The sequence below is a fragment of the Macrobrachium nipponense genome, chromosome 4, assembly GCF_015104395.2.
Source record: "Macrobrachium nipponense isolate FS-2020 chromosome 4, ASM1510439v2, whole genome shotgun sequence".
Lineage (NCBI taxonomy): Eukaryota > Metazoa > Arthropoda > Malacostraca > Decapoda > Palaemonidae > Macrobrachium > Macrobrachium nipponense.
In genome coordinates this window covers 144778868-144791217 of record NC_061100.1, presented here as the reverse complement: position 1 = coordinate 144791217, position 12350 = coordinate 144778868, and the positions used below count along the sequence as shown (strand labels likewise).

The 12350-nt window shown below is 35.8% G+C and overlaps 1 protein-coding gene across 1 annotated transcript in view; it reads left to right on the top strand.

Annotated features, from left to right (window-relative positions):
• The window catches only part of LOC135211543 (glucose dehydrogenase [FAD, quinone]-like), a 20101-nt gene extending 16945 nt beyond the window's left edge, over nt 1–3156 (top strand). Inside the window, exons 14-16 of the mRNA XM_064244845.1 lie at nt 1125–1446; nt 1714–2146; nt 2984–3156. Of these exons, the coding sequence (XP_064100915.1) occupies nt 1125–1446; nt 1714–2146; nt 2984–3156 (928 nt within the window). The remainder of the gene's footprint in view (nt 1–1124; nt 1447–1713; nt 2147–2983) is intronic.
• Nucleotides 3157–12350: the final 9194 nt, after the last annotated feature.

Sequence of the window (12350 nt, the reverse complement as noted above, 5' to 3'; positions counted from 1 at the left end):
GTTATATGTATATATAATATGATATATATATCTATTATATATATATATATATATGTATATATATTAGATATATATGTATATATATAATATATATATAAATTAATATCTATATATATATATATATATATATATATATATAGGCCTATGGTTGGTATGTGGGCACATCGGTTTAAATTTTTTGTTCTCTTTTTTGTGGGTATTGTTATTATTTAATTATAAATAATATTTAGGAATGTAGTAACTGACATGATAGGCTAGGAATTGGGATACTTTTTTTTTTTTTTATTCCTGTGTCTTTTCTTTGTTCTGTAATATTAGAAATAAAAGTTGAAAAGTCGGGTATGGTATTTTGTTTAAGTTATCTCGCCAACCTTAACATACGGCTGCAATAGCGGAAGAAAGGTTGCAACTGTAAGGGGGTTGCAGTCGTTGCAATCATTTGTGCCACTGGACAACAAAAATTGCAGTGAAGCTCGTGCATAGGTCTCCTGTATGTGCAGCAGTGTATCCACGTTAAACAATCTCACGCACAGGCGCCTCTGGGAAGTACGACTAGTGGGGCATTTCAAGTCTGCCGGCGACCAGAAGAGATGGTGGGGGCAGGATTGTGTTATCTGGAAGCTCTTAGTCTCAACTGGCACGTCAGCTGTGGATGCTTAGTTCAGTCGCTTAACTTTTGGATGAAGCAGGAGAGTTGTTCGGCAGTGGCATCCATGTCTGAGCAGCCCTATTTAGGATCCACTCTGCTCACCCTGAATGGGGAAGGGGCTAGAAAAGGTGCCCTAAACATAGTCTGCTTCAAACCTGCCTGCCTGGAAAACCGCATCCAGGGGGCCACACCACTTTGCGGTCGAAGAACTATACAACTTAAATTTGGAACATGGAATGTACGAACACTACTAGATGAAAATGAAAACAGACCCGAACGCAGAACTGCCTTTGTTGCAAGGGAGCTCCATAGACTTAATTTAGATATAGTGGCACTTTCTGAGACTCGTATCGCCGGTGAGGGACAACTGTGTGAAGAAGGTGGTGGCTACACATTCTTCTGGAAGGGACAGGAACCTGGAACACCAAGACAGCATGGTGTAGGTTTTGCTGTAAAAAAATTGCATGCTTTTCAGTTTAACAGAGTACCCAAGTGGCATAAATGAACGCCTAATGACACTCAGACTAAATCTTGAGGGAAATAAACATGCCACAGTGATCAGTGCTTACGCTCCAACCCTTCTTGCAGAGGATCAAACAAAAGAATTATTTTATGTCACTTTAGACACAGCTCTCACAGCTATCCCAAATGAAGACAAAGTAATCCTTTTAGGTGACTTTAATGCCAGAGTAAGACGAGACAGTGACATCTGGAGAGGTACCATTGGAAAAGAGGGTGTTGGCAAAATGAATGCAAATGAAACACTCCTACTCTCGAAGTGTGTAGAACATGATCTGGTAGTAACTAACACTCTTTTTAGGCAGAAAAATAAACTTAAAACCACCTGGCAACATCCAAGATCTGAACATTGTCATCTCTTATCTTACATTATAGTAAGATCCCGTGATCGAAAGGATGTATTACTTACAAGATCACTGACAGGATCCGAAGACTGCTGGGCTGACCACCGCCTGGTATACTCTTGTATTAGGATGAAGATATTGACTAAAAAGAGAAAAGGGCATGCACTAAAGTAACTGAAGTTTAACGTTGATTCACTTAAGAACGACTCGAATAAGCTTGAACTTCAGCGGTGTCTTGCTAATAAACTAGAACAGGAATATTCCCCCAATATTTTTGATCACTGGAGTAAATTTAAGGATTCCGTAATCAGCGCATGTAAAGAATCAGTTGGTCTGAAGAAATACGAACATCAAGATTGGTTTGATCAGAATGATGCAGCTATTCAAGAGCTTATTCAAAAGGCCAGAAAATATCTGTTTGAACATCTGAATGACCCAAAGCCTGAAACAAAGAGGAAAATACACCGCACAGCAAAAGCTCAGATACAAAATGCCACAAGGGAAATGAAAAATAAGTGGTTGACAGACAAAGCAAATGAGCTCCAATCCTTCTTTGACAGAAATGACATGAGAAGCCTTTTCAGTGGAATGAAAACTATATTTGGGCCAAGTTCCCAAGGGCTAGCACCCTTACGTAGTCAAGACGGCACTCGACTCCTTAAAAACAATAATGAAATCCTGTGTCGTTGGAAAGAACATTTTGAAAAACTACTTAATAGAGACCCTGTGATAGACGAGGATGTACTACACAACTCCCTCGTCTCCCACTGGATATGACACTTGCAGTGGTACCAACTCTAGAGGAAGTGGAGTTGGCTATCTTCCCTATGAAGAACAACAAAGCTGCGGGACCCGACAACATTCCCGCTGAAATATATAAATATGGAGGACCAACCTTACATCGTCAACCTCACCAACTAATTGAAAAAATCTAGATGCATGAGGAAATTCCAAATGACCTCATAGATGGAATTATCAACACAATGTATAAGAAAAAAGGGGACCGAACAGTTTGTGGAAATTACAGAGGAACTACCCTCCTGTCAGTAGCTGGAAAGGTCCTAGCAAGAATTCTTACAACATGACCAACACCTCTAGCTGAGAAGATCCTACCCGAGTCTCAGTGTGGTTTCACCTGCTCGTGGTACAAATGATATGGTTTTCTCGGCGAGGCAGTTGCAAGAAAAATGTCGAGAACAACAAAAACCCCTTTACATGGGATTCATTGACCTGACTAAAGCTTTTGACAGTGTCAGTCGTGAGCTGCTCTGGGAGATACTATCTAGATATGGATGCCCACCAAAATTCATAAAGATCCTGAGGCTACTACATGATAATATGTCAGTGACTGTAATGGCTGATGGTAGCCTTACCGAACCTTTCAAAGTTAAGTCAGGCGTAAAACAAGGTTGTGTCGCTGCCCCTACCTTGTTATCCATATTTATAACTGTTGTTTTGCACCTCATTCAAGATGAATTGCCTCCAGGTATCTCCATCAATTACAGAACAGACGGAGAAATATTCAATCTCAATCGGCTTAAGGCAAGAACTAAAGTCAATGTTACTGCTATTGTTGAGCTTCAGTATGGAGACGACAACGCTGTCTGTGCTCAAAGACTGAAAATGATCTGCAAACTATACTGAATGCATTTGTAAATGCTTACTCTCGTCATGGACTTTCCCTCAACATCAGAAAAACCCAAGTATTATATCAGCCACCCCAAACTGAAACCATAAGAGTTGCACCTACTATAGAAATTAATGGAGAAGCTCTAGAAACTGTAGACCGCTTCCCATACCTGGGCAGTTATCTATCTTCAAATGCCAATATAGATGATGAAGTTCAATATCGTCTAAGATGTGCTAACTCAGCTTTTGGAAAACTACGCAAGAAAATTTTTGATGATCATGACTTGCGTGTTAACACCAAAATAAAGGTATATCGGGCAATAGTCCTACCTACCCTTCTTTATGGTTCCGAAACCTGGACAACTTACCGACGCCATGTTAAAGCCCTTGAGAAATTCCATCAGTGGTCCTTGCGAAACATCTTGAGAATAACTTGGGAAGACCGCTGCACTAATGTAAGTGTTCTTGAAGAGGCCGACTGCCTCAGTATTGAGGCCATTATAATAAAAAGCCAGTTGAGATGGGCAGGGCATGTTGTCAGAATGACAGACAGCCGCCTTCCTAAGCAGCTCTTTTACTCAGAGTTAAGTGAAGGGACTCAAAATGTTGGCAAACCCAGGAAGAGACTCAAAGACAGCTTGAAAGACAACTTAAAACTATGTAACATTAACTATAAAACATGGGAGACCGATGCAGTGGAGCGATCTGCTTGGAGAGTTAAAGTGAAAGATGGAATTAAAAATTATGAAGAGAACAGAAAGCAGCATCTGGAGAACCGTAAAGCTGCAAGACAAGCTCGTCAGGTCCATCCACAGCCTCCACTCCCACCTAACAACACATGCCCCAATTGTGACAGAGTATGTGGCTCGAGAATTGGTCTCATTAGCCACATAAGAACCCATCAATAACCACATCCCAGAGCATTCATACTCGAATCGAGTGATAGCCATGATGATGATGATGATGATATATATATATATATATATATATATATATATAATATATATATATATATATATATATATATATATATATATTATTATAATATATCTATATACATATATATATGTGTGTGTGTGTGTGTGTGTGTGTATTGATATGTTTTTACTGGGAAATCTAAGATATTCAAGGGGTTAAACTGAAGATCTTCGCGACTTACCTTGGAAACGCAAATCATCAAATTCTGGCCTTGAGGTCAGGTAGAAATAGTCACTAAATACGGTTGAAGGCTTGCTTCAGAAGGGTTGTGATTAGTTAAACTCTGGGGGTTTAACCTAATTAATTATATTTACAGTAGAAAACACATATTCGAAGAATGGTTAGATTAACTGGGATAGATAAGAATAGTTCCTCAATACATGTGGAAAGAAACAATGATTGGGATATTCTTGAAGAAACACAATGAAAACCCGCTTCAAAGGGGCTGTAAGGAGAGGATGTGGTGCGGGAGCCATTAAGCCATCACTTGAGATGAGAGGAACTCGAGTTCACCATTTGTTTTGGAACCCTGTCAGTCGTATGACGCACATGACTGTTTCTGACTTGTGTGTCTTTCTTGAGAAACCACGTGGAGATTTTACCATTTTTCTGTAAAGTTACGTCATATTAGAAGCTTCTAGAAGTTTTGATTACAATACTATTAATTTCATTTATAGATTCTTTTGTTATTTAACTATTCAATATTACTGATAAACTAACTCTTACATCTCTCGATTTGTCAAAAGAGAATTTGTTGGCTTGTAAGTGGCTTAAATTTTGAGGTGGAAAGACTTGTGACTTCCATGGGTATGACGACATTAATTCCATTCGAGAAATTATAATCATATCTTTATTTTAGGAGATTTTTATTGTCTTAAACCATGTAATAATAAATGTTATTTGTAATTGTAATCCCACTTTCTCTCTATTTATTGTTTTGAAAGAGAATTTTTAAGATAATAGCTGTGTCTCTTTCCCCAAATTGTTTGCCCATCCATTTAAGACGAGGTCCACTCTGAAGTTTCCATACTACGAGAGCAATTTTTGTTCATTCTGAAATCAGAGAACATTCGCATTTGCTGGTCACTCCTCTCTCTCTCTCTCTCTCTCTCTCTCCTCTCTCTCTCTCTCTCTCTCTCTCATATGAGAGAATTTTGGTTTCACATAAAATTAAAGATTTTATACTTAGTGGTTGGTCACTCATAGGAAAGTTTTAGATTTATTTAATATTAGTGTTTTTTTGTTGAATCTGAGCAGACGTTGTACAAGGGAGTAACAGCACCTTTCAGGGATACTATGGTGAATGTTTGGAATAATATAGTGAATTTTGAAGCTGCAGCAGAAACATAATTGGTATACCAAAGTAATGTGTTATTGCAAGTTTTAAGTTGCAACTTTAAAACATATTTACAGTGGTTTGGTGAAACTATTTCATTTTTGACACTGCAAATTTTTATGTTCTGTGTTTAATCTTTTGAAGCATTTACTTAGAATTCTTTTCAAGTTTTATTGTTGTTTAACACTTGTGAGTTAATTTTCACATTCTAATTATTACTTAACACTTTGAATTTTACTTGAATAGTTTATTTTCTTGATTTTTGTGATAAATTAATTTTGATTTAATTTTACTTAATAATCACTTCAAGAATTAATTAGACTTTGTGTTGTTTTCAAGTAAAAGTAAATTTCCCTGAGATTGTGAATTTCATTTATAAATTTTGAGTTTAATACTAAATTTTTTTATTTAAAATTTTTATAAATGCTATCTTTTTTTCCAATAGTATATCTAATTTTGTTTAGGTAGAAATATGGAGTGGTAATTGAGCTGTTTTCCTTTAGCATTGTTGAAGTGAGTTAGAACCAGGGAAATACTTAAACTTTTAAAGTTGTTGATGGAGTGATACCCTTTAATTAATTCAATTTCATATAAGGTTACCTCACACCTGTTTTAATGAACTTGGTCCGAATTCTCGTATGATTTATAAGTTTTTAAGGGATCACTATTGCTTTTAGAGTATTCGGTCGTATTTTATATGTGATGAAGGTTCAGGTGTCTGGCTGTTGTGAGGTAACTATTCTCTAATTGGTAAGTGTAGTAACCAGATACTTGGCACTTCGTCACAATATATATATATATATATATATATATATATATATATATATATATATATATGTATATATATATATATATATATATATATATATATATGTATGTTTATATATATATATATATATATATATATATATATATTATATATGTTTGCTACTTTCAAAATGCATATATCCCCTATTAGACTTTATAACATGTTAGAATAGAGTTTTGCAACATTTTTTCAGATTCCTAGATAGCTTAGATCTAGATAGGATGTTTAAAATCTGTGTTCAGATTTCGTATAACATAATTTAAAAGAGTATATAACATAGTATGAAAAGAGAGAGAGATTATCTTTGTCCATTCGAAGCTAGAATTGTTTCACTTACTTTTCATCACCTCTAGATTAAGGGAGCTCGCTGTCTCCATGTTGTTTTTAAAAAAACATGTCAATTTTAATTATCGCTCGATTTCTGTCTCAATCGGGTACGTGTCTTTGTTGAGCTGGTTCGTACATGAATGTATACTCGTTTTGTACACGTTCATCTTTGCCGAATGCCACGTGTAAATTTCAGTTTGTCTGTGAAGTTGCGTCACATTAGAAGCTTCTAGAAGATTGCATCATCTTTCTCATTGCCCCAAAACGTTTTGTGCCAGATCCACTGCCCAGCTCTTGTGCGAATTGAAAGATATCCTTCGGGCTTAAATCCTCAAAGCGTTCACATCTCTCTCTCTCTCTCTCTCTCTCTCTCTCTCTCTCTCTGCCTCGATGTACTTGAGATTATATTAACGTAACATAAATTGGTCACTCGTAAACTTGTAGATTTCAGATTTTTTTTGTGAATTGTCGTGAATTTTTGAACAAGCTGCAGCAAAGAAAGAAAATTGGTATACCAAGAAGGTAAAGTGAGTTATATTTTTATTAGTTGCAACTAATATCTAATGGTTATGATGGTTTGGTAAAAACTAATAACTGATGGTTACGATGGTTTGGTAAAAACTAATAACTAATGGTTACGATGGTTTAGAGAACTAATAACTAATGGTTACAATGGTTTGAGTGAAAAGATTTACATTTTTACACATTGCAAATTTTTGTGTTTTGTGTTTGTTTCATTTGAAGTGATTTTTATGTTTTGCGCATTTATTCATTTTCTTATTGAAGTGTGTTTTTATTTATATTCTGTGTGATTAATACTTTTTGCAATTTTGGTATTTTCCACATTTTTCTGTGTTTTCATTTGCATTCACAATTTAATTAACTTAGCTATTTTCATTACTTAATCGTTGCACATTTAATTAAATTTAACACTTGTGAATTAATTTGCATTTACTTAGAATTCTTTTCAAGTTTTATTGTTGTTTAGTACTTGTGAATTAATTTCCAAATTTCAATTATTGCCTAACACTTTTGAATTTTGATTGAATTAATTTTCTTGAATTTTGTGATAAATTAATTTTGATTTAATTTTACTGAATTGATTCAAGAATTAATTGAACTTTACTTTTTTTTCAAATAACAGTAATTTTCCCTGATATTGTGAATTTCACTTATAATTTTGAGTTTAATAATAAACTTTTGTATTTAAAATTTTTTATAAGTATTTTATTTTTAACCAGTATATTTGCATATGATTATATTTAGCTTAGGTAGAAACATATAGTGGTAACTGATCTGTTTTCCTTCAATTAACTTGAAGTGACTTAGAACTAGGAATGTACTTAGACTTTTGAAATCAGGGAAATACTTAGACTTTTAAAGTTGTTGATGGAGTGATGCCCTTTGATTAATTTGATTACTTACAAGATTATCTCACACCTGTTTTTGATGAACTTAGTCTGATTTTCTGCAATACTGGTAGTTATTAAGGGATCACTGTTGCCTTTAGAGTATTCAGTCGTTTAGTACCTGTGATGAGGATTCAGGTGTCTGGTTGTTGTGAGGTAACAATTAATGAATGGTAAGTGTAGTAACCAGATGCTTGGCACTTCGTCACAATATATATGTCTGTATATATATACATACATATATATATATATATATATATATATATATATATATATATATATATATATATATATTTGTGTGTGTGTGTGTGTGTGTAATGGTAATATCCATAATGTCCCCTTGACTTCTTGACTACGATGGTGAGGATGGTCTGTTCCAGCTGCTGTAATGAATATATATCTGAAAATGACAGGTATATGTATGTACGAGAGGGACTAGACTTTTAATCCTTCTCGTGGTTAGGTCGGCAAGGAGACCTCGTCGTGATTATGGTATCGCGGTTTCGATTCCCCTTACCGGATCATCATGATTTTTTCAAATTCTTTGAAGCTGGAGCTCAAGTCTTGTAGTGACAAACGTATCCAAAAAGGGGCAAAGAATTTGAGAAGTTAAGAGGTCATTGTGGCTATTACTATTTCATATGTATCTGGTAAGAATGACCAGTAGATTCTATATGGTTGATATTTATATTATCTTATATATATATAATATAATATAAGATATACTAATATATTATATTATATAATATATAATATAATATATACTATTATATATATAGATAATATAATACATATATCGAGCTACAAATGTCCTTTAATATCTAATTCGCTCTACCTCCGAATTAATAAATTTTCATATATGTTTAACCGAAGGGGAATTTTCTAGACGATAATAGATTTGCCGGCTGACGGGCACGAACCATCGCCACCTTCAAACCAGGACAACAGTGAAGCCTAAACCCACCATGCCACTGGAAGAGGATATATGTTTGTGCCGCCTTCCACCTCAAATACCGGTCGCACTCAGGTATTCGTAGTTTTGGAGACTGCATCAAACCCCCTCGTCCTCGGTAGTGTTGTAGTGCTTTTGTTTGCACGTAGCCATTATATAAGTCATATCACATTACCGTTATTCTTTTACATATATTGAGCTACAAATGTCCTTTAATATCTAATTCGCTCTACCTCGGAATTAATATATTTTCATATATGTTTAACTGAAGGGGAATTTTCTAGGCGATAATAGATTTGCCGGCTGATGGGCACAAACCATCGCCACCTTCAAATCCAGGACAACAGTGAAGCCTTAAACCCCACCCACGCCACCGGAAGAGGATATCAAGTTTATTGCCGCCTCCCCACCTCAAAATACCGGTCCCATTCAGGTATTTGTAAGTTTTGGAGGACTGCATCAAAATACCCTCGTCCTCGGTAGGCGTTGTAGGGCCTTTGTACCGTACGGTAGCCCATTTAATAATAAGTCATATCCACAGTTACCGTTATTCATTTAACATTATATCGAGCTACAAATGTCCTTTAAATATCTAATTTTGCTACTACCTCGGAATTAATATTATTTTCATATATTGAATTCATATAAACCCATCATGCCACTGCAAGAGGATATAAGTTTATGTCGCTTCCCACCTCAAATACCGGTCGCACTCAGGTATTCGTAGTTTTGGAGATGGCATCAAACCCCCTCGTCCTCGGTAGTGTTGTAGTGCTTTTGTTTGCACGTAGCCATTATATAAGTCATATCACATTACCGTTATTCATTTACATATATCGAGCTACAAATGTCCTTTAATATCTAATTCGCTCTACCTCGGAATTAATATATTTTCATATATGTTTAACCGAAGGGGAATTTTCTAGACGATAATAAGATTTGCCGGCTGACGGGCACGAACCATCGCCACCTTCAAAACCAGGACAACAGTGAAGCCTAAACCCACCATGCCACTGCAAGAGGATATCGGTTTATGTCGCTTCCCACCTCAAATACCGGTCGCACTCAGGTATTCGTAGTTTGGAGATGGCATCAAACCCCCTCGTCGTTGTAGTAGGCTTTTGTTCGCACATAGCCATATATAAGTCATATCACATTACCGTGATCATATACATATATCGAGCTACAAAGTCCTTTAATATCTAATTCGCTCTACCTCAGAATTAATATATTTTCATATATGTTAAAACCGAAGGGGAATGTTCTAGGCGATAGTAGATTTGCCGGCTGACGGGCACGAACCATCGCCACCTTCAAAACCAGGACAACAGTGAAGCCTAAACCCACCATGCCACTGGAAGAGGATATAAGTTTATGTCGCTTCCCACCTCCAAATACCGGTCGCACTCAGGTATTCGTAGTTTTGGAGATGGCATCAAACCCCCTCGTCTGTTGTAGTGCTTTGTTCGCACATAGCCATTATATAAGTCATATCACATTACCGTGATTCATATACTATATCGAGCTACAAATGTCCTTTAATATCTCTAATTCGCTCTACTCGGAATTAATATATTTTCATATATGTTAAACCGAAGGGGAATTTTCTAGGCGATAGTAGATTTGCCGGCTGATGGATGGTAAATTCAATTAGGCTTACTTTTCTTTTTATTATCGGTGTCCAATTCATACCACTGATAGGGAGGAAAGGGGATTCAATGATACTTGTTTTTTTCTCTTTGAAACTAAATGATACATCTGATTGGGAGGTACTTTATTCACATAGGCCTAAATGCTCTATCCTCGTCCGATACGGCAACCTGCCCTTCCCCCCACCCCCCCACCACCATCCCTGGCTATTGAAACTTCTCACTGCCAACCTCCATTGCATGAAAGTAGCCTAATAATACTGGTTATTTTAAAATTCTTCTCACTGACTAATGCATATATTTATAGAACATTTTCTGCTCGAAATTACTTTTTCTTTCATTCCTCAAAATATCCCCGTATATGATATACACACACACACACACACACACACACACACACATATATATATATATATTATATATATATATATATATATATATATATATATATATATATATAAATGAAAGAGGCGAGGAACTAGCGGTAGCTTGGTGGGTGGATTTTTGTTTTTAAATAAAAAAAAAGAGTTGGAATCCTATAAGTTAATAAGAAAGCAAACAAGAATTCCATGTAATAAATATAATCCCATGTACTATATACGCTCTGGTAATCATGACGAGTAGTATTTAAACATTTCACACACACACACACACACACACACATACTATATATACACACACACACACACACACACACACACACACATATATATATATATATATATATATATATATATATATATATATATATATATATCTATTTATATATATGTGTGTGTGTGTGTGCGTGAAATGTTTAAATACTACTCGTCATGATTACCAGAACATATATACATGGGATTATATTTATTACATGGAATTCTTGGTTTGCTTTCTTATAAACTTTTAGGATTCCAACTCTTTTTTTTTTTTATTTAAAAACAAGAATCCACCCACCAAGCTACCGCTAGTTCCTCGCTTCTTTCATTTAGTTCCTTGGCTACTTAGCTGCTTCCAAATATCATAAGCTATTTTTATTCGTGCTGTTACAAAACGCCACCGCCGCGATATGCAAAGCCGCTTACAATTTGGACGATGCCACCTGAACCCTCGGTTCACAAGGTCCCTCGGGCTCACCAAACTCGCACTTATTGCGGGTGCCCCTAGCACTGCAAACTTACCACCAATATTACAACAAAACTCATCAATTCTTGCAAAATAGCATTACGTTTGCAACACATTTCAACATCTACCGTAAAAGGCAACACCAAAGGAAACATTAAAAGGAAAATGTCAGCACTTAGTAATGGAATAAGAGATATGTAGTATGTATCCAAATATAATGTATATGTTGTACACAAGTAACGTGTGATTCTCATTGGCTCTCACCATAGTTTCTCTGAAATATTTCTTATTGTAAACCAATAAAACAATAAAACCTACTTAGTTCCATCTACACTTCAGGGTTTAAGTTAAGTATAACTTAGTTTAACCAGACCACTGAACTGGCACGAAGGATTAGACATTTTTATGTGGCTAGGAACCAATTGGTCACCTAGCAACGGGACCTACATCTTATTGTGGGATCCGAACCACATTATATCGAGAAATGAATTCTTATCACTAGAAATAAATTCCTCTGATTACACGTTGGCCGCGCCGAGAATCGAACTTCGGACCACCGGATTGGTAGCCAAGCGGGAAAACCACTCGTCCAACGAGGAACTACTTCAGGGTTTAAAACCATCCAGAAAATAAATGATAAAACTAA